General features: G+C 57.0%; 1 protein-coding gene and 2 non-coding genes across 5 annotated transcripts in view; 1 reads left to right on the forward strand and 2 right to left on the reverse strand.

Annotated features, from left to right (window-relative positions):
- VAC14 (VAC14 component of PIKFYVE complex) overlaps positions 1 to 22,504 on the forward strand; it is a 151,676-nt gene that overhangs the window by 11,970 nt on the left and 117,202 nt on the right. For 2 of the 3 annotated variants that reach the window (XM_029074761.2, XM_029074763.2), the window contains exons 2-10: positions 11,762 to 11,912; positions 13,654 to 13,656; positions 13,995 to 14,162; positions 14,901 to 14,963; positions 15,958 to 16,065; positions 16,531 to 16,640; positions 18,005 to 18,111; positions 19,788 to 19,922; positions 20,341 to 20,493. In XM_029074761.2, coding sequence (XP_028930594.1) covers positions 11,762 to 11,912; positions 13,654 to 13,656; positions 13,995 to 14,162; positions 14,901 to 14,963; positions 15,958 to 16,065; positions 16,531 to 16,640; positions 18,005 to 18,111; positions 19,788 to 19,922; positions 20,341 to 20,493 — 998 coding nt within the window. The remainder of the gene's footprint in view (positions 1 to 11,761; positions 11,913 to 13,653; positions 13,657 to 13,994; positions 14,163 to 14,900; positions 14,964 to 15,957; positions 16,066 to 16,530; positions 16,641 to 18,004; positions 18,112 to 19,787; positions 19,923 to 20,340; positions 20,494 to 22,504) is intronic. The other variant, XM_029074762.2, reaches the window with a different exon arrangement.
- TRNAG-GCC lies at positions 7,545 to 7,615 on the reverse strand. The gene has a single exon. It is a non-coding gene; the product is annotated as a tRNA-Gly (tRNA).
- On the reverse strand, positions 8,294 to 8,364 carry TRNAG-GCC. Its single transcript has one exon. It is a non-coding gene; the product is annotated as a tRNA-Gly (tRNA).

Consider the following 22,504-nt stretch of genomic DNA (forward strand, 5'->3'; position numbering starts at 1 on the left):
TTTGGGCAAGTCACTTAACGTCTCTGTGCCCGTTTCCTCCTCTGTAAAATGGGAACAACACTGTGAGCTCCATGTGGGACATGGATTGCGCCCAACCCGATTAGCTTGTCTCTACCCCCAGCATTTAGAGCAGTGCCTGGCACACAGTGAGTGCTTAAATGCCGTAAAAATGCCGTAAAAAAAGTTGAATCCCTCCCAGTGACTTAATAATAATAATGTCGGTATTTGTCAAGCGCTTACTATGTGCAGGGCACCGTTCTAAGCGCTGGGGTAGATACGGGGTCATCGGGTTGTCCCTCGTGAGGCTCGCAGTCTCGATCCCCATTTTACAGATGAGGTAGCTGAGGCCCAGAGAAGTGAAGTGACTTGCCCCCGGTCACACAGCTGACAAGTGGCAGAGCCGGGTTTCGAACCCACGACCTCTGACTCCCAAGCCCGGGCCCTCTCCACTGAGCCACGCTGCTTCTCTGCTGTAGCCCTCGGCGCATCGACACTTAGTAAATACTGTTGAACGAACCCACCCTGCCTTCTGTGCCACCTCTCCCCCTTTCCCTCCCTCACCACCGCCCCAGGATAATAACAGTGATGGTAATGGTCGAGCGCTTACTATGTAGCGGGCACTGTACTAAGCACTGGGGCGGAAACGAGCAAACCGGGTCGGGCGCAGTCCCCGGCCCGCGTGGAGCTCACGCTGTCGATCCCCGTTGTACGGAAGAGGCCACTGAGGCGCAGAGAAGTGAAATGACTCGTCCGGGGTCACCCAGCCGGGATTAGAGCCCGGGACCTTCTGACTCCGGGCCCGTGCTCCGTTACTACGCCGCGCTGCTTCCCGTGAGTATCTAGCCTTCGGCCCGCGGGCGACCGGCAGAGGTTGCTTAAATGCCAAGGGGCCAGACGGGCTGCGGGGCTGTTGCCCGGGCCCGAAAAGCGGGGAGCGAAACCCTCGGGGCGCGCGGGTTTACACCGATCCAGCCCCAGCTCGCCAGAATCCTCCTCCAGCCCCCGTCAGGCTCCCGGGGCCCGGGACCGCCTGTCTTGCCCGGCCCCAAGCTGCCGGGCAGAAGCTCGGCGACTTCACCCACCCCCGGCGCCGGCCTCAGCCCCGGCGAGTTGGTGCCCGCCCTCTCAGCCCCTGTGGCCCTGTGGAGAAAGCCAGCCTCTCATCACCTGCCGAGCCAACGAGAGGGAGCGTTCATTCGGTTGTATTTATCGAGCGCTCTACTCTGTGCAGAGCGCTGCACTAAGGGCTTGGGGGAGTACGACGCGACGATACGCAGACGCGTTCACTGCCCGCGGTGAGCTTACACTCCAGAGGGGGAGGCAGACGTTAATATGAGTGAGTAAATTGCGAAAATAAATAACCCAAGGGGTCGGGGGTCCTGGCTCCTCTAGACTGTAAGGGCGTCGGGGGCAGGGAGCACGTCTGCGAGTTCTGTCGTATCGCACTCTCCCACGCGCCTGGTACGGCTCTCTGAACGTAGTAGGTGCTCAAATAGCGTTGATTCTAAAACCCACCCTCCTTGCCGATCTCCTTAGGAGCCGAAGCAGGGTAACGTAAGCTCACTGTGGGCGAGGAATATGTCTGACAACTCTGTTATATCGTACTCTCCCACGTGCCGGGTGCAGTGTTCTGCCGAGAGCTCACCTCCTCCAGGAGGCCTTCCCAGACTGAGCTTCCCCTTTTCCCTCCGCTCCCTCTCTGCCCCCCTTCACCTCCCCTCAGCTAAGCCCCCTTTTCCCCCCCTCTGCCCCTCCCCCCCTTCCCCTCAGCACTGTGCTCATTTGTATATATTATTTATTACCCTAATTATTACCTTTTTCATTTTGTTAACGAGGCGTCCATCCCCTTGATTCTGTTTATCGCGATTAAGTTGTCTCGTGTCTGTCCGTCTGTCTCCCCCGATTAGACCGTGAGCCCGTCGATGGGCAGGGACGGTCTCCGTCCGTTGCCAAATTGTTCATTCCGAGCACTTGGGACGGTGCCCTGCACATAGTAAGCGCTCAATAAATATTTTTGAATGAATATAGTAAAGGCTCAGTGGATAATGATTGATCGAGCGGCTCTAGCCAGCTTGGTTGAGGCCGGGAGACGAGGCGGTGTAGCGTGAGAGTCTCTGGGCCTCAGTTACCTCATCTGTAAAATGGGGATGAAGACTGGGAGCCCCACGTGGGACAACCCGATTCCCTTGCGTCTACCCCGGCGCTTAGAACAGTGCTCGGCACATAGTAAGCGCTTAACAAATACCAACGTTATTAAAGCGGGGTTTCTGGGGCTCCCAACCCAGATGACCCACTGCCGGCCCTGATTGGGAAGCAGCGAGGCTCAGTGGAAGGAGCCCGGGCTTGGGAGTCAGAGGTCATGGGTTCGAATCTCAGCCCTGCCACTTGTCAGCCGTAGGACTGTGGGCAAGTCACTTCGCTTCTCTGGGCCTCAGTTACCTCATCTGTAAAATGGGGCTGAAGACCGTGAGCCTCACGTGGGACGATCTGATGACCCTGCATCTCCCCCAGCGCTTAGAACAGTGCTCTGCACATAGTAAGCGGCCTAACAGATACCGACATTGTTATTATATTGCTGACCAAATTGCTTGCCGGCCGCCCTATGTTAGGAGAGGTGTTAGCGAGAACTAAGGTGTGAATTTTGTCAGCGGGTGATGAGTGTGAAACGAGGGAGAGGTGACTAGCTGGAAGAAGGCTGTTCCTGGGAACACTTCCATCTCCCTCAGTCGTTTTGAGGGGAATCCTCAAACCCCTGAAGATTTCCTTCCCCGGCTCCCAGGATCAGGAAGTTTGAACCCGCCCCCGTACCTGGAACAATTTCCAGATTCCCCCGTATTTGGCCTGCCCCGGGGTTGGGTGGCCCAGGACAGGAAGGGTACATTCTTCTGGATTTAATAATAATAATAATAATAATTATGGTATTTGTTGAGCCCTTACTACGTGCAGAGCACTGTTCTAAGCGCTGGGGTAGATACAGGCTAATGAGATTGTCCCACGTGGGGCTCACTGAGGCCCAGTGAAGTGACTCACCCAAGGTCACACAGCAGACAAGTGGCGGAGCAGGGATTAGAACCCACGACCTCCGAAGCCCCGCTGCCTCTCGGAAATTTGTCACCGGATGAGCAGGAGGGAGCCGAGCGGCGCCGGAGCTGGAATCCTCAGCTGTGCTTGGGAAGGGGTCTTTGGGCATTGGAGCCACGCTCTCCTTCCTGGGTTGGGGGAGAGAAGGAGGGCAGTAACCTCCACACTCGACCCAGCCTTGACACTGTTCCTTGCCGAAGATTCCCTGGGGCTTTCTGCAGAACTGGCGAGGAGGCCAGATGTCAAGTCAGGAGTTAGTTCCGTTGCAGATTCCCCCTGCAGTTAATTCGTCTCCCAACCGGGCCCCGGAGGGGAAGCAGCCCGAGGCGGAAGAGAGAAAACGGGTCCCGTGATTCAGGAAACTGAGCTTCAGCTCTTGATGCCGCTTTTCTTGGGAACTCAAACGGTCCCATCCCCTGTTTAGACCTCCTCTGCCCTTCCCACCCCGGCGTTAAATCAGGGTGGTGGGGGGGGGGGGGTCAAGGCAGCAGGGATCCTGGCCGCTGATATTTTTTCTTCTTTTCCAACTACCAAAGCGGGGCTGTGGTAGCGTGTGGGTGGGCATTTGTGCACGGGCAAAAAGGAGTGATTTCTGTTCCCGGGTTCCAGGGGAGTCCTAGCCTGAATCACCCTGCCCTAACAGAGCTAGGGAGGCCAAACCGATTACTCAGATAGGGATCGTGGGGTTGATCGGGTCTGCCAACTCTGTTGTATTCTCTCCCAAGCGCTCAGTACAGTGCCCTGCGCACTTTTCCTTCCCTAAGTCACTGTGGTAACTGTGGAGAAGGCCGTTGAAGTCTCCCAGACGTATGTTCGGCTAACCCTCCTGCTCTCCGTTGAGTCCAAATTGTGAGATCTCCGCCCGGTTAGCCGTCCGCCACCCATCCTAGATCAAAAGCTTTCTCCAGGTGCCTCAGTCTCGCTCATCCTCTGAATGTTAGCCCACTGTGGGCAGGGAATGCGTCTGTTATGTTGTATTCCCCCAGGGGTTTAGTACAGTGTTCTCCCCACAGCGAGCACTCGATAAATTCCATCGACTGACCTCGCGTAGTAAGTGCTCAGTAAATACCACTGATGACGACGGGGGCTTGGGATGTGTTTCCGTGGTGCCCGAGTCGGTTGGATTTAAGCTTCATCCTCAGAGTCAAAACGGTTTCCTTGCCCGGGATGGCTCGGGGGTTCACTTTCCCAGAACTCCTGCCAGGCTGGCTGGGGCCGACCCTTGCCCCGAGGAGCTGATACTAAGGTCTCCCGGCTACCGGTCCCCGTGGGGGTGCACGGCCCCTTCTTGGCTCACCACCCGGGATCGGAAGACCTCTCTGCTCCGGGAACGTTTTTCGAGAGTTGGTCGGGTTCGGAGTTCAGGGAATTCCACGGCACAGAGATGTGCCTAAAATGGAGGCTCCGCCTTGTTCCCTTCCCAGAGGCGTCTGGGATTTCCCCGGTCTTGGGAAGGGACGGAGTTGACGCGTGGGAGGAGAGCAAGACTTGGGGAAGTCCGGCTGTTTCGAGGTCTGTCTTCCTGCGGTGATCTCCTGCCTTGGTCTATTAGAGACCGAGCGGAGTCATTCCTCAGTCAGGGAAAGCCTAAACGGGGGGCCTGGGCTCGAGGGCCTTGAAGAAAGACATCAAGTACGAGCAAGGAAAGCAGCACGGACTAGTGGATAGACCCTGGGGGTCAGAAGGACCTGGGTTCTAATCCCTTGGACAAGTCACTTCGCTTTTCATCGGTAAAATGGGGATTAAGACCGTAAACCCTGTGTGGGACAGGGAAAATGTGTCCAGCCCAATTAACTTGTATCTACCCCAGTGCTTAGTACAGTGACTGGTAATAATAATATTGGTATTTGTTAAGTGCTTACTATGTGCAGAGCACTGTTCTAAGTTCTGGGGGCGATACAAGGTCATCAGGTCGTCCCACGTGAGGCTCCCAGTCATAATCCCCATTTTCCAGATGAGGGAACTGAGGCACAGAGAAGTGAAGTGACTTGCCCACAGTCCCACAGCTGACAAGTGGCCGAGCCGGGATTCGAACCCATGACCTCTGACTCCCAAGCCCGTGCTCTTTCCCCCTAGCCACGCTGGTACATAGTAAGCACCTAACAAATACCATTTAAAGGGAAAAAAATGGCTGTCTGTCTTCAGGGTCTCATGTCCATCGTCAGTGGTGTTATTAAATAATAATGATAATAATAATGTTGGTATTTTTTAAGCGCTTACTATGTGCCGAGCGGTGTTCTAAGCGCTGGGGTAGACACAGGGGAATCCGGTTGTCCCACGTGGGGCTCACAGTCTTAATCCCCATTTTACAGATGAGGTAACTGAGGCACCGAGAAGTTAAGTGACTTGCCCAAAGTCACACAGCTGACATGCCTTCCGGGGCCATAACACTGTACTGGGCATTTGGGAACGTATGCCAGAAGTAAGTCAGGGTCCCTGCCCTCGGAGGGATGACAATCTAGTGGGTGAAACAGGCTGACTTAAATTATTTACAGACAAATAATGGGGGCAGGAGAAAGATCAGGGATATAACAGATACTGGCAAGTCCTAGAACCTTTGACCCAGTAGGTTCCCGAAAACCAAAGTCAAAATGAACCAGAACCAAGTTTCCCGTAGGAATAATGTACTAAATGGAGCGTTCAGTGCTTAGAACAGTGCTTGATGCACAGAAAGCCCTTAACAAATGCCATCGTCGTCATTATTAATAAAAAGAACCCTGCTTTTACCAGTATTATTCCCGGTTGCGTTCTCAATCACAGAACAATCATATTAAGCATTCACTGTATGCGGAACACTGTATTAAGTGCTTGGGGGAGTACAATATAACGGATTTTCATTCATTCATCATTCTGGCTCCCCGTCTTGCCTCCTGTGAGGCCTTGGGCAAGTCACGTGGTTTCTCTATGCTTTAGTTTCGTCCTCTGTAAAATAGAAATTAAATACCCGTTCTCTTTCCCTCGTAGACTGGGATCCCCGTGTGGGATAAGGACGGTGTCCGACCTGATTTTCTCGTATCTATCCCGGGGCTTAGTGCGGTGTTTGCCACAAAGTAAGCCCTTAATAAATACCGTAATTACTAGGGGTCATCCCTCCCAGGTGACTTGGCCTGATATCAGGTAAACCCCTTCTCCTTTCCTCCAAGTCTCTCCTGCTCAGTCAATCAGTGGTATTTTTTGAGCTCCTCCTGTGTGAGAGAGTACAGTGCAACGGAGTTGATGGATGTGCACCCCGCCCTCAAAGAACTTATGGTATAGAGGGGAAGACGGGCACTAAAATAAATTAGAGGTGTATTACTAGGTGGTCGAGGGATAAGGGTGGGGTAAATATCAAGTGGCTGGAGGTGACAAATTTAAGTGCATTTTAAGACAAATTTAAATGTAAATCTAAGACAAATTTTTAAATTTAAGACAAATTTAAGGTGACACAGAAGAGGGAGGGTATAGTGGAAGCGAGGGCTTCGTCGGGAAGCCCTCTTTGAGGAGATTTGATAAGGCTTTGAAGATGTCGAGACAGACAGACGCTGTCTCATCCAATATGAAGGAGGAGGGAATTCCAGGCCAGAGGCAGGATGCAGGCCGGGGGGCCGGCAATGAGGTAGGCGAGATCAAGGTAGGCGTTGATGATAGAGGAGCGAAATTCATTCGTTCGGTCGTATTTATTGAGCACTTGTGTGTAGAGCGCTGTACCGAGCGCTTGGAAAGTACATTTCGGCAACGGATGAGACAATCCCTGCCCAACAACGGGTTCACAGTCTAATAGGGGGAGATAGACTAGGTTGTAGTAGGAAATCAGAGAGATAAGGTAGGAGAGAGCAAGGTGATTGAGTGCTTTAAAGCCAGTTGTAAGAAGTGTGTTGGCTGAGGTGGATGGGCAACCACTAGAAGTTCACGAGGAACGGGGAAACGTGGCCTGCATGGGTTTGTTTTAGAAAGATAATGTGGACAGCAGAATCGAGTATGGACTGGAGGCGGGGAGAGACGAGAGGCGGGGAGGTCAGCAAGGAGGAAGATGCAGTTCCCAAGGCGGGAATAGGGTAAGCGCTGGATGGGCATAGTAGCAATTTGGCTGGAGAGGAAAGGATGGAATTTTGCCGATGTTGTGGATATAGAACCAACAGATCGAGTATGTGGATTGAATGAGAGGAGGTGAGGATAATACCAAGGTTACGGGCTTGTGAGACGTTGAGGATGCTTTCTACGGTGATGGGAGGGTCACCCGGAGGACGGGGCTTTGAAGGGAAGATGAGTTCTGTACCGGACTCCTCTCCGCTCCTCCCAGTTGAGCCCTTGCTGTTCCCACACGCTCACGGCGAGGAAGTGCTCAAATGAAAAGCCTAAGGTAGAAAGGAGTCGTTTTCTATTTGATGCCAGGGCAGGTATTTTTGCCGAGAGGCGAAGCTGAAGTTCATCCTTTTGGGCTTAACAGAAGACGGAGGGGAAAGAAAAAAAAAAAAATGAGCAGCTGCATTGGCCGGGAATCGAACCCGGGCCTCCCGCGTGGCAGGCGAGAATTCTACCACTGAACCACCAATGCCCCAGCTGCAGACAGCTGTGCCGAGAGCCGAGAACTGCTTCGGCTTCAGGCGCGTGTGGGGGTGTGTCTGCGTGTTTATGGTTGGTGGGGGCGCCCGCAGCTTTTCTGTCGCATCGGCAGCCGCCGGAATGAAGAAAGGGGCTGGGTTTTTGAGAGAGGGACATAGGAGTGTGCGAAAACTCGAAGCGGAATCTAAGAGAGCAGAGTTATCCCCAGAGCACGCCGAGGCAGAAACTCTAGGAGACCCATTCCCTCCCCGGGACCCGAAGCCTCGTAGGTTTGAAGATTTGGGGCGGGTTGCCCCGCCCTGCTCTTGAGCTGGGCAGATCTGATCCGTACTCGGTTCACGGCTCGGAACGGATTCGAATGCCAGAGCAAGCCGGGCAGGGTGAGGAGGAAAAGGACGTGGGCGGGGGAGGGGACGGAAGAGTGGCCCACGGGGTGTGTTTCAGCAGGGAATGAAGGTGGTGAAATGGCTCGTCCCACGCTGGCAGTTGTTATTTCATTTGGATGATTGGATTTGTCGGGGCACTTAGGGGCTGATCCGAGCCTGCCGTAACTCAGAAGGAGAACTGGTACGGCAAGGTGGCGAATCGAGACGAGAGACTGCATCTCTCAGTGCAGTCCGTCTCCTTAACCGGAAGCGGATCGGGGGGGAAGGGAACAAAAGCGAGGGGCTGCATTGGCCGGGAATCGAACCCGGGCCTCCCGCGTGGCAGGCGAGAATTCTACCACTGAACCACCAATGCTCCAGCTGCGTCGTACTCTCCCGCAACAGCCGTCCTCGCCGCTGGAGAGGCGGAGGGAGGAGGAGATTTTCCGGCGGATGGTCTTCGTTCCCAATTGCCCGGTCTTGCGGGATCGCAGGACGGAGAGAAGTCTCTTCGGCAGCTTATCCAGCTTCTTTCCTGCACTGCACGAGGGTTTAGGTTAAACCCCGGCTAAGCCCGCGCGTCCCCTTCTCCTTTCTGGGTCACCTTTTCACGTGGATCTGCGGCCTTTATTCGCCCCTTCCTCAACCCCACAACGATCACGTACATAGCTGTAATTTATTTATATTAATTCCCCTCTCCCCCTTCAGACGGTAAGCTCACCGTGGACGGGGAACGTGTCCGCCGACTCTGTCGGATTTCACGCTCCCAAATGGAAAGGGAAGCCGTGTGGCCTGCTGGTTTTAGCAGGGGCCTGGGAGGCAGAGGACCCGTGTTCTAATCCCGACTCTGCCACTCGCCTGCTGCGTAACCTTAGGCAAGTCACTTAACGTCTCTGAGACTGAGTCACCTCGTGTGTGAAATGGGGATTGAGACGGTGAGCCCTGGGTGGGACGCGGATTGGGTCCGGCCCGATTAGCGTGTATCTACGCCAGCACTTAGTACGGTACCCGGCACGTACTGTGGGCAGGTCACTTCACTGTGCCTCAGTTACCTCATCTGTAAAATGGGGATTAACTGTGAGCCTCCCGCGGGACGACCCGATGACCCTTATCTCCCCCAGCGCTTGGAACGGTGCTCTAGGCACATAGTAAGCGCTTAACAAATACCAACGTTATTGTTATTAGTAGTAAGTGCTTAAATACCATAAAAAGAAAAGCTTACTAAAGTGTCATCTACACAGGAAGTACTCGGTGAATTCTTTCAATCGTATTTATTGAGCACTCACTGTGTGCAGAGCACCACAGAGAAGCAGTGTGGCTCGGGGGAAAGAGCCCGGGCTCGGGAGTCGGAGGTCATGGGTTCGAATCCCGGCTCCGCCGCTTGTCAGCTGTGGGACTCTGGGCGGGTCACTTCACTTCTCTGGGCCTCGGTGACCTCATCCGTAAAATGGGGATTAACTGTGAGCCTCCCGTGGGACAACCCGATTGCCCTGTGTCCACCCCAGCGCTTAGAAAAGTGCCCTGCACGTAGTAAGCGCTTGACAAATACCAACATTATGATAATTATTTTACTAAGCGCTTGGAAAGTACAGTTCAGCGACAAGTAGGGGCAATCCCTCCCCAACAACCGGCTCACAGTCTAGAGTGGGATCGGGACTGTGAGATGGTTGTGGGCAGGGACTGTGGCAGTCACGTTATTGCGTGGTACTCTCCCAAGCGCTCAGTACGGTATCCGGCTCGTAGCAAGCGCTCCATAAATCCGATCGGTCACTGATGTCAGGAGCGGGGATTGAAGCTCGGTCTAATCCCTGCACCGGTCTCGACGCTGAGCGAGCTCACGACCGAGCGGAGCAGGAGTTAGCGTCCCTCCGGGGGCCGGGGGGCATCTGCGAATTCGAGAGCAAAGATGAGAGATGGAGCGGACCAGACCCGGATCAACCGTTAACCAAGCCGATCCTCCTTTGAGCTGTAGAAGTCCCCGGTTTTAGGATTTAGTTCAGCGGGTTCTTGCTCGGATCCACTGCTCTCAGATCCCTTTCGGCTGTGTACGGCATAGTGGATCAATTATGTCTTCCTGTAATAGACTCCCTATGAGATGGTGTATCTCTTCTTCATCTCACGCCTTCGCTCCCGTCTCGGCATTCCTAAATCGGGAAACCGTTTTGTCCGTACTGTTTCGTTGACGCTCTGTACGTCTTCGTCCTCGGTGCTACGTTGGTTGGACGATAGTAAGTTACTGAGTACAACCATCTGTTTTTATGTAACGCTCGTTCCTCTCCGGCCCGCATCCTGGTAATTATTTCACGGTCAGCGAAGGGAGAGAGCGAAGTCCATCCTTCCGAGTAACAAAGGGAGAAACGGAGACCCCGCGGGGAAATGCCCGCCTCTGCGTTGCCCCGATGGCCGGGGTCTACTCTGAAGCGACAGACCCTTTCTCCCAAATCCCCATTCTTCCTTCCAAACGGAGAAGCAGCGCGGCTCAGTGGAAAGAGCCCGGGCTTTGGAGCCAGGGGTCGTGAGTTCAAATGCCGGCTCCGCCACTCCTCAGCTGTGCGACGGTGGGCCAGTCACCTCACTTCTCTGGGCCTCAGTGACCTCCTCGGTAAAATGGGATTCAGACTGAGCGCCTCATGTGGGACCACCTGATTCCCCTGGGTCTACCCCTTGTCTTACCCACATAGTAAGCGCTTAACAAACACCAACATTATTATTACCACGCACTCTCCCCCATCGGAGCCCCGTTGCGCGAACCCGCAGCCGAAGCTGGCTTAAAGAGTAAGAGGCCTTGGGAGCCAGGCCGGCCAAGGACCCGCTGGCTTGGAATCTGGAAGCAGCACGCTATAGTGGATAAAGCGCCGGCCTGGGAGTCAGACGGTCATGGGTTCTAATCCCGGCTCCGCACTTGCCCGCTGTGGGACCTCGGGCGAGACGCGCCGCTTCTCAGTGCCTCGGTTACCTCATCTGCCAAGGGGGGGTCGAGACTGTGAGCCCTGTGGGGGGCTGTATCCAACCTGATTTGTTTGCATTCGTCCCCGTGCGTAGTACGGTGCCTGGCGTGTAGAGCTTATCAAATGCCATTATTATCAATATTATTCTTCCTCTTATTACTATTGTTGGACTCCCGGCTCTGCCACTTGTCAGCTTGTGGGACTGTGGGCGGGTCACTTCACTTCTCTGTGCCTCAGTGACCTCATCTGTAAAATGGGGATTAACTGCGAGCCTCACGTGGGACGCCCTGATGGCCCCGCATGTCCCCCAGCGCTTAGAACAGTGCCGCGCACAAAGTAAGCGCCTAACGGATACCAACGTTATTGTTCCCTGGAGGGTGAGTCGTCCCCGGTGGACTAGGACGAGGGCAACTGGGCGTCCCCTTGAACCTCACCCACGGCGCCTCTGGACGCCTCCTTGTACTCCGCCACTTCCCGGATATGGAATTTGTTTTAAGGTCCGTCTCCCGCCCTAGGCCGTAAGCTCCTTGAGGGCAGGGATTGTGTCTGCCCACTCCATTGAACTCTCCCAAGAGCTTAGTAGGGCGGTCGTTCATTCAGGCGTATTTATTGAGCACTCACAGTGCGCAGAACACTATGCTAAGCACTCGGGAGAGTACAGTACAACAGTAAGCGGACGCATTCCCAGCCGACTGTGAGTTCACAGTGTGGGATGCGGGGGGCGCTCGGTAGATATCACTCGTTGATCGATTGGTAACCGAGGGAGCCTCGGATTGTCCTGACTGGAATATCGCTCCCCCCGCCCCGGCTCTCCTCTGTCCCTAGGCTGGTGAGAGAGTTTGTGGCCCAGAACAACACCGTGCAGATCAAGCACGTGATCCAGATCCTGTCGCAGGAGTTCGCCCTGTCTCAGCATCCCCACAGCCGGAAAGGAGGCCTCATTGGGCTGGCAGCTTGCTCCATCGCCCTGGGCAAGGTAGGATGCTCTCCCGGGGGGACTTGGGAATGATCCAGACGAGGGCCGGTGACGGTATTATTTATTACTCTATTTTACTAACGCTGTGGACAGATCTGTGATTCCGTTTCTCTATTGGGATGATACTGGCGCCCGTCTACTTGTTTCGTTTCGCCGTCTGGGTCCCCCTTTTAGACCGCGAGCCCGTCGTTGGGCGGGGATTGTCTTTAACTGTTGCCGAATCGTCCGTTCCAAGCGCTTAGTCCAGTGCTCCGCACACGGTAAGCGCTCGGTAAATACAACTGAATGACTCAATCGCACGTCTGGCCTGGAGCGCCCTCCCTCCTCCTAGCCGACGGACGATGGCTCTGCCCACCTTCAGAGTCTTACCGAAGGCGCATTTCCTCCGGAGGCCTTCCCCCGACCTTTCCTCTTCTCCCACTCCCTTCTGCGTCGCCTTTGCGCCTTTAATCGCCCTCCCTTCGACCCCCAGCGCTTATGCGCGTATCCATTTTTGATTGATACTAATGTCTGTCTTCCCCTCTAGGCTGTAAGATCCTTGTGGGCAGGGAACATGTTTAATAATAATGTCGGTACCTGTTAAGCGCTTACCATGTGCAGGGCACCGTTCTAAGCGCCGGGGTAGACACAGGGGAATCAGGTCGTCCCACGTGGGGCTCACGGTCTTCATCCCATTTTCCCGATGAGGGAACTGAGGCCCAGAGAAGTGAAGTGACTTGCCCACGGTGCCACGGCTGACGAGCGGCAGAGCTGGGATTCGAACCCAGGACCTCCGACTCCACAGCCCGGGCTCTTTCCACTGAGCTACCGACTCTGCCACGCCGTACCGTCCCCAGCACTTACCGTCGTGCTCTGCACACAGTGAGCGCTCAATAAATCCCGTTGATCGGTGAAGGTTGATCGCCTCCCAGGTCTCCCAGAGCCCGTGTTCCGGTGTGTTCTTCTGCTGTCCTCTGGGATGAGCGGAGTCGGTGCCGTCACGCTGGATCCTAGCCCTCTCCCTGCCGTTCTCCCACCTCAAGCCTTGGGAAGAGAGGGTGGCTCCTTGCCTGAGAAGCAGTGCGACCTGGTGGCTAGAGCACAGGCCTGGGAGTCAGAAGGACCCGAGTTCTGATCCCAGCTCCGCCACTTTGCTGTGAGACCTTGGGCGAGGCGCTTCACCTCTCTGTGCCTCACTTACCTCATCGGTAAAATGGGCGTGAAAACTGTGAGTCCCATGGGGGACATGGGCTGTGGCCAACCCGATTAGCTTGTAACTACCCCAGCGTGTAGTACAGGGCCCAGCACATAGTGAGTGCTGAACGAATGCCATTAAAGCTCACCTCCTCCAAGAGGCCTCCCCAGACTGAGCTCCCCCCTTTCTCCCTCCGCTCCCTCTACCGCTCCCCCCTTCACCTCTCCGCAGCTTAACCCTCTTCTCCCCCCTCTCCCTCTCCTCCTCCCCCTCTCCCGTCCCACCCCCTCAGCACTGTACTCGTCCGCCCAACTGTACATCACAACGTTGGTACTTGTTAAGCGCTAACTATGTGCAGAGCACTGCTCTGAGCGCTGGGGTATTCAGGGTAATCAGGTTGTCCCACATGAGGCTCGCAGTCTGAAATATCTTCATCACCCTATTTATTTTGTTTAACGAGATGTACGTCACCCTGATTCTGTTTATTTGCCCTTGTTTTTATGAGCTGCTCTTCCCCTCGACTCTATGTATCGCCACTGTTCGTGTCTGCCCGTCTCCCCCGATTAGACCGTAAGTCAGTCCGAGGGCGGGGACTGTCTCTATCTGTTGCCGACTTGTACGTTCCAAGCGCTTAGCACAGTGCTCTGCACAGAGTGAGCGCTCGATAAATACTGTCGAGTGAAGGAATGAACGCAGTGCCGTCGGGAAAAAAAACCCAACGCTTAAGCCGGGCTCCCGGGTCCTATCCCTGGGCGCGTACTGGAACCTGCCCGAAGCCCCTCCTCAGCTGCACGTGCTTACGGAAAGGCGGGACCTAACCCCGATCCAGCCCCCCCAGGCCGGGGGCAACGCGCGTTGGACTCGCTCTGCCTCTTTCCGATTCCCCTCTCTCCCGCTCCCTCCTCCAGGACTCCGGGCTCTATCTGAAGGAGCTGATTGAGCCAGTGCTGACGTGCTTCAACGACGCGGACAGCAGGCTCCGCTATTACGCCTGTGAGGCCCTTTACAACATAGTCAAGGTGGCCCGGGGCTCTGTCCTGCCCCACTTCAACGTGCTCTTCGACGGACTGAGCAAGGTAATTAACCGCCCCTTTCCCTCGGGTCTTCGGCAGGAGACCGGGCTCGGGACGGCGCGAGTCCATCCCGGACTCCGGCCGTCGCCGCGTCCCCTGAAACGGGGTCACCGTTGGATTCCTTCAAGCGTTCGGAGGGCTTCGGGCAGCTGCCCGTTTTGCCCCGGGGTCAGACGACCCCGGCAGCGGAAGATAAAGAGGCGGACTTAGGCTGTGGAGAGAGCTGAGGGCATTCCGGCCTTAGAGCCCCTGTGTGAGGCGACTGGAAGCCACTTCGGGATTCTGAGAAGAACTGTAATTTGATCCAGAGGACACGGGGAGTAAGAGCGGGAGGGCGACTGCCCCCGAAGTCGGGCCGGACTGCCGGTGGAAGCACCTCCGATGGGCCCCGGCCCGCTACCCCCGGGAGTGAAGGCCGTCCGAGGGATGAGGGACGGGGAGAAGCGGAGATCGAAGATGAAAAAGTTCCGAGGGGGGAAGGGGTCCCAGTGGGACGAAGAGGTACCCGTGCGGGTTCCTGGAGAAATTCCGGAGTGCGCTTTGGTCCCTCCTTGAGGTCACTGTGTCCGCCGCGGCGTTCCGCGGATGCTTCAGACTTCTGTCCTGCAATGAGGTGACGAGCGAGTGGTGTCTGGGTCGGAGGAGTCATTCCCCATTCCAAGAGCAGGGAGGACTCTCGGGAGCCGTCAGGGAGCAAGGGTGTGACTTTTTTCTCTCCTCTCTGTTTTCCCCATGCAAAAGCTGGCTGCGGATCCGGATCCCAATGTCAAAAGTGGTTCTGAGCTTTTGGATCGACTCTTAAAGGTACAGGGCGCCCTGGTCGGTTTCTGAGAGCCCCCAGTCCCCCTCCCCTTCCAGGTGGAGCATCGTCAGATGGGAGATGATGATGATGATGATGATGGTGTTTGTTAGGCGCTCACTATGTGCCAAGCACTGTCTAAGCACGGGGATAATCAGGTTGTCCCGCTTGGGGCTCACAGTCTTAATCCCCGTTTTACAGGTGAGGGCACAGAGAAGTGAAGTGACTTACCCCAAGTCACACAGCTGATAAGAGGCAGAGCCGGGATTAGCACCCACGACCTCTGACTCCCAAGCCCGGGCTCTCTCCACCGAGCCACGCTGCCTCTCGGAAATCCTGGCCTGTCGGTGCCATCCACGAGCCCCTTCTCCCTCCCGCTCTGGCCAGCTAGGTCCTCGTCGGTTGACTGGTGGCTTCCTCCCCCTTTCGTTTTTCCACCCCTTTCCTCCCCACTGGTGGTGGCCAAGCTGGAATCCCCGTTCTCTACCTACAGGCTAGAGGGAGACCCTCTTTGGAATCTCTCCCTTACCATTCCCACCGTCCCCAAAGCGACCGACACTAGTTGCCGAGTGAGCGTAACTGGGCCAGTGACCCACCGAAACTAAGAGTCTTTGGTTTCTAAGAAAGTCTTTCGACCTCCCAACTTTCTCACCTGTCCCATCTGTCCCTGCCCTCGGTCGTCCCGGGCCACGTGGGCCTTCGGACCCGTTTTCCCGTGCTCGGTTCCTCTTCGTCTCCCTCTCCTCTGGCCCCGGGACCCCTGGCTTCTCTAGAAGCACGGCTCTTGCGGTTATAGATGAGCGGTAGCCCGAACCAGGGCTCCGGAGCGCCGTACTCTCCCACACGCGTGGCGCGGAGCTGTGCACGCAGTAAGCCCTCGATACATACAGCCGTCGGATAGCTAGTCCCCACGGAGGCCTAGTTCCGGGGAGAAGTCAGAGAGTTGAGAGGAGGGGGTAGGGGTGGGGTTGACCTGTCTCGCCTGGCTCTGGCTCGCAGGACATCGTGACCGAAAGCAACAAGTTCGACCTGGTGGGCTTCATCCCTCTGCTGCGGGAGAGGATTTACTCCAACAACCAGTACGCTCGGCAGTTCATCATCTCTTGGGTGAGCGAGGCCTTCGGCCGCGGTCCCGCCTTCCTCGCGGCCCGGGCTCCTTAGTGGTTTGCTCTGTGTACCGTATGCCCGGGTCCCGTCGTCCAGGCGGGACGCTTAGCGCGTAGTAAGCGGTCGATAACCTCCCGTGGTCACAGTCGCCGCCAACCTAGCGAAGCCCCAGACGTTTCCGAAATTGGCGGTCACCGAGTCAAAGTTTTCTGTCCTCGAAAGGTTGAACCGTGATGCCACCTGGCACCCTGAGATTCCTGCCGCGTAGCTTCGGCCAAGGCTACCCGAAGTCGGTAGCCCTTCGCGGTCCGTAGACTGTAGGCTCACTGTGGGTAGGGAACGTGTCCGTACCGTCGTACGCTCCCGAGCACACCCAGTAAGCGCTCGGTAAATACGGTCGGCTGACTCTGTGGGCGGTCGGGCTCATCGGCTCTGTTTCTCTCCACCGGCCCCGCCCCCGGTTAGATCCTGGTTCTGGAATCCGTGCCAGACATCAATCTGCTGGATTACCTGCCGGAGATATTGGACGGCCTCTTCCAGATCCTGGGCGACAACAGCAAAGAAATCCGGAAACTGTGAGTGCCGGGGCAGGGGCGGGGTTCGGCTCAGGTGGGCTCACGGTGCGCGGCGGCGGCGGTCGGCCCTCAGCCGGTGCCGCGGCGTTGAGCCAGGGTTTTGGAGACGGAACCATTCGCGCGCATTTTGTTCACTCTTCCTGGCCCCCGGCCACTGGGAAGATTGTTGCTATCTGGTTAAACGGGGGGGGGGTGTCTTATTACCGGTGCAGGACCAGCCCTCGAGTTTCTCCCCTAAACTTGATGCTTTGCCCTGAGCCATCCACGCTCTCTCGCCCGGTCTCCCCGGGGCCAGCGGGATGCCTTGCACGGCAGCTGTCGGGGACAACGAACGCCTCCCGGGGTCACGGGATCAGTCAATCGGTGGTATTTATTGAGTGCTTACTGGGTGCGGAGCATCATTAGTTAATTAACGTTGGTATTCGTTAAGGGCTTACTAAGCGCAGAGCGCCGTTCGACACAGGGGAATCAGGTTGTCCCACCTGGGGCTCACAGTCTTCATCCCCGTTTTACAGATGAGGTCACTGAGGCACAGAGAAGTGAGGCGCCTTGCCCACAGTCACACAGTTGACAAGTGGCAGAGCTGGAATTCGAACTCACGAGCTCTGACTCCAAAGCCCATGCTCTTTCCACCGAGCCGCGCTTCCTTATCGTCAGTGGTATTTATCGGGCACTCACCGTGCGCGGCGCGCCGGACTCGGAAGAGTCCAGTACGTCGTAGGCACGCTCCCTGCTCAGAGTGAGCTTGTAGTCCGACGGACTGAGACCCTCACGGCAGCGGACACCACTGCGCCCGCCTCTGTTGGGAAAGCCGTTGTTGAGTGTGAGGCTCAATTCACTGCAAAACACTTAGGGAAAAGCAAAACACATAAAATGCACGCGTGTAGTGCCCGACCCAGGGTAAGCACTCCATAAATACGATTACACAGATACATACAAGAGCGCCCTCCTTTAGAGAGGGCGTTCCGCCACAGATTGGTAGGCGGTCTCATCCCCGGATTATTGGGAAGAGAGGGAGAGGAGGACGAAGAATGGGATACGAAGATCTGTGTTGGCCGGACGCCCACCCGCCCTTGTTTGCCTTGAGGACACGCATGGATCGCGTCTGATCCCTAAGCTCGGCGTGGGCAGAGAACGCGACTACGACCGTATTGTACTGTCCCAAGCGTTTAGTACAGTCCTCCGCACGCAGCAAGCGCTCAAACGATACCACCGATCGGCCCCGTTAAAGAGGGTAACGTGGTCCGCCCTGAGGGCGTAAGAGATTCACGGTGTCGGCGATGAGCGTTTGGGATTGTTGGGGTGGAAGCCTTCTGCTCTCTTCCTGAAGGATGTTATTTCCTCACTTCCCCACCTCCCGGTAGGTGTGAAGTGTCTCTTGGAGAATTCCTGAAGGAGATTAAAAAAACCCCCTCCAGCGTCAAGTTTGCCGAAATGGCCAACGTCCTGGTGATCCACTGTCAGGCTCCAGGTGAGTCTGGGGGTGGGGGGATGGACGGGTGGTCGGGGCAGCCCGACTTCACCAGCCCTCCTCACTAGCGCTCCGGTGAGATTGGACGCCGCTCCCTCTCCAGCCTCTTCCACCCTGAAGCTCCCCCCCGGCCCTCGGGGTCCCCTCCCGTCGGGACCCGTGGGTGACGTCGTGTCGGGGCCCGCGGCTCCCTTCTTCGCGTGTTCCGTGTCAGGTGGACGCGGAGCGGCAGCCGGCTCGCCCCCTCGGCTTAGGATCGGCGATGGAGCGGGATCACGCTCTGCGGGCCCCGGTGCTCCGTCTCCCGACGTGAACCTCTCCCCAGCTCCGGTGTGGGGGTCGGAGTGCAAGCTCGGGGCTTAGAAGAGGAAAATTCCTGCGAAACGCTGACAGGGAGACAGTGCCGGGAGCTGAAGGAAGGGAGGGGGCCGAGGCTGCCCCGGGAGGGGCGCTGATCGCGTGCTGCTGCCGGGACGGAGGGCTCGGTTACCTCATCCGTAAACTGGGGATTGACTGTGAGCCTTATTTTGTTAATGAAATGTACATCGCCTCAATTCTGTTTATGTGCCGTTGTTTGAATCAGATGTTCGTCCCCTGGATTCTATTTATCGCCACTGTTCTCGTCTGTCCGTCTCCCCCGATTAGACCGTAAGCCCGTCAAAGGGCAGGGACTGCATCTCTTACCGATTTGTACGTTCCGAGCGCTTAGTACAGTGCTCTGCGCGTAGTAAGCGCTCAATAAATGCTATTGAATGAAATGAATGAATGAGTGGGACAGCCTGATCACCCTGTATCTGCCCCAGCGCTTAGGACAGTGCTCTGCGCATAGTAAGCGCTCAGTAGATGCTGTTGAATGAAATGAGTGAATGAGTGGGACAGCCAGATCACCCTGTATCTGCCCCAGCGCTTAGGACAGTGCTCTGCGCATAGTAAGCGCTCAGTAGATGCTGTTGAATGAAATGAGTGAATGAGTGGGACAGCCAGATCACCCTGTATCTGCCCCAGCGCTTAGGACAGTGCTCTGCGCATAGTAAGCGCTTAACAAATGCCAACATTATTAGACCCGGACTTTGGGGCCCAAAGCACCGAGTGCTCTTTCACCGCCGCCGACAGATGAGCCTGGCCCAGGCCTCCTGTGAAGATCCCTGTAGGTCTCACTGGGGGGGGATCTGATCTTCTGTTTGCTTTTGCTAACTGTTAGCTGTCTTTAACGATAAGGGGGGCTGTGAACGGGTAGTTTTCCTCGTCCGTCCCCCCCGAGGGTGCTATTGCAGTTCTCCCTTTAGCAGTTCTCCCTTTAGTCTTTCAGCAGCTCCTCCTCTCCCTGGAGGGTTGCTAGGGATGAAGCACAAGGGTTAGGAATCACCTGAGTGAGCCCTCCCTCTCCCCCCCAAAAAAGCAAAATCCGGTCAGGGAGCCCCCGCACCTTAGGAGGGGATCCATCTGTGACCCCACTCACCGGTCCCCTTCTGGGGAAGGCCAGGGGCTAGTAAAGGAGCTTAATTCCTAGCCCTGCGCTGTCTGGCTCTCCCTCTCCCCCTCCCCAACGCCCCCACCTTTTTCTCCCTCTGCCCCTCCGTCTCCTTCTGCCGAGCAGGTCGCCTAGAAGCGTGCCTTCCCCGCTCTCGCCGCCCTCTCCCTCACCCCCCTTCCCGGCCGTCGGGCTTCTCTTGCAGATGATCTGATCCAGCTGACGGCCATGTGCTGGATGAGGGAGTTCGTCCAGCTGGCCGGCCGGGTGATGCTGCCCTACTCCTCGGGAATCCTGACGGCCGTCCTGCCCTGCCTGGCGTACGACGACCGGAAGAAGAGTATCCTCGCTGTCTGCCGGCCGCCCTCGGAAGCGGCGGAGCCACCGGGAGGGGCGTGGGCGGGGAGGCGCGGAGAGATGCGGCTCCCTCAGAATCAGCCGGAGAGACTCCTGCGGCCTCCGCTCCCCCTTCGGGTAACCCGGGGCCAGGGTACGGACCGAGGGGGGAGGCCCGGCGGGCGGAGACGGGGCTGAGTTGAGGGACCCGAGGGTAAGGGCTAGAGCAGTTAGCGATCCGAACCCGCTGTGCCGTCAGCCCGCCCAGAGCCCGGCAAGCTTTAGAGGAAAGTAGGGACGGAGGACGTGCCGTCTTTCGGGCGGACTGGTGTGGCCGAGAGGGGGACCGGCGATTCGCCGAGGGGAGGGTTCCTCTCCGAGCCCTCCGGGCTACCGTCTGCTCCTTACATCGACCTGACCAGGCATCAAGGAGGTGGCCAACGTGTGCAACCAGAGCCTGATGAAGCTGGTCGCGCCCGAAGATGACGAACCGGATGAGCCAAAGCCAGTGGCCCCGGGGCGGGTGGGGTCCGACGTGGATGACTCCCCGGTCAAGCGGGAGGTGACGGCCAATGGTGAGGCCCGCGGTCCCGGGGATCCCACCGCCGGCCCGAGGCGTCTCTCGGGTGGTTTCTGTGAGAACTGGGAAGATTGGGGGCTGACTGAGTTGGGCGATGTCTAACGGGGCCCCTCACCGGGCTAGAGCTTCGTAGGGGCCATCCCCCTCGCCGCCGAACCGGCGTCCGGGGCCTTCTGGGGGGGATGGGAGCGGGGGCCGATAACACTCGGGAGTGGCAGGGGACGGGGAAGGACGACACCCGGGAGAAGCCTTCAACTCTGCCCACCGTAATAATGTTGGTATTTGTTAGGCGCTCACTATGTGCAGAGCACTCCTCTAAGCGCTGGGGTAGACACAGGGGAATCAGGTCGTCCCACGTGGGGCTCCCAGTCTTCATCCCCATTTTCCAGATGAGGGAACCGAGGCCCGGAGAAGTGAAGTGACTTGCCCACAGTCGCACAGCTGACGGGTGGCCGGGATTCGAACCCATGACCTCTGACTCCAAAGGCCGGGCTCTTTCCGCCGAGCCACGCCGCTTCACGAAACAGCCTTTTCTCTTCTTTTACGCCGGGCTTCGTCTGGGTGGGTGGAGGCGAGGCAGCCTCACGGTTCAGCTCTCCGGGCAGAGACGACTCCTCTGGGGTAAAATTGAATTCATTCATCCTTCTCCAGCTCCAGTCCGCTTCCCGTCGGAACAGCGTCGTTTGTTCAGACAGCATTGGAGCGGCGTGGCCTACTGGGCGGAGCCCGGGCCTGGGAGGCAGGAGGACCTGGCTTCTAATCCCAGCCTCGCCACTCGTCCGCTGGCTGACCTCGGGGAAGTCACTTCACTTCTCTTGGAGAAGTCACTTGGAGAAGCGGCGTGGCTCAGCGGAAAGAGCCCGGGCTTGGGGGTCGGAGGTCATGGGTTCGAATGCCGGCCCTGCCACCCGTCAGCTGTGGGACTGCGGGCAAGTCACTTCACTTCTCTGGGCCTCTCAGTTCCCTCATCTGGAAAATGGGGGTGAAGACTGGGAGCCTCGCGGGGGGCAATCTGATTAGCCTGGATCTGCCCCAGCGCTTAGAACGGTGCTCTGCACATAGTAAGCGCTTAACACGTGCCAACGTTATTATTCTCTGTGCCTCAGTTACCTCATCTATAAAATGGGGATTAAGACTGTGAGCCCCACGTAGGACGGGGACCGAGCCCAACCTGATTAGCTTGTATCTGCCCCGGTGCTCGGAACAGGGCTTAACACACGGTAACCACTTAACGGATGCCGTCGTTGGTTCATTCATTCGTGATCTCTGTGCTGAGGCCCCGGGCTCTGCCACTTTGCCGTGTGACCTTGGGCAATTCACTTTACTCCTCTGGGCCTCAGCCACCTCATCTGTAGAACAGGGATTGAGACCGTGAGCCCCATGTGGGACTTGGATTGGGTGCAACCCGATTTGCTCGTGTCCACCCCAGCGCTTAGTGCGGTGCCTGGCGCGTTAGGAGGCGCCTAACCCGCAGCAGCATTATTATTTGATGGCAGCTCTCCGGAGGCGGCGAGAGCTCCGGTAGTTCCTCGTCCGTTGGGCCCCTCGGACCCCCGACCCTCATAGCGGTGAGTTGGGCGGCAGCTGCCGACGTGAGGGGTCGTTGGTCACTTCTGGGCCCAGGAATTCTCGCGCGACTCTTACCGCCCGCCGAAAAAGCTCAGGCACCAGCCGGCGGATTAGGGAACATCCTGCCCGGCCCGTCAGGGACGGAGCCGGAAACCTGCCCCTGCACCTCGCGGGCCGGGTTCCAGAGTTCATCGTTCACTCCTGAATGGGATCGTTCTTCCCGTGGAAGTGGAAAGGAAAGCCATCGCTCTCTCCGGTCTGTTCCTTGGGAGTCTGGGGAGGCTTAAGGGTCTGCAGAAGAAGCCCTAAAGGTATCGGGTCACAGTTGCCCGACGGGTCGAGGCATCCGGCAGCTGCGGCCGAGCGCAGCCGGACCATCGGTGGTTCAGCGGTAGAATTCTCGCCCGCCACGCGGGAGGCCCGGGTTCGATTCCCGG

This window comes from Ornithorhynchus anatinus, chromosome 11 (assembly GCF_004115215.2).
Source record: "Ornithorhynchus anatinus isolate Pmale09 chromosome 11, mOrnAna1.pri.v4, whole genome shotgun sequence".
NCBI classification, from domain to species: domain Eukaryota; kingdom Metazoa; phylum Chordata; class Mammalia; order Monotremata; family Ornithorhynchidae; genus Ornithorhynchus; species Ornithorhynchus anatinus.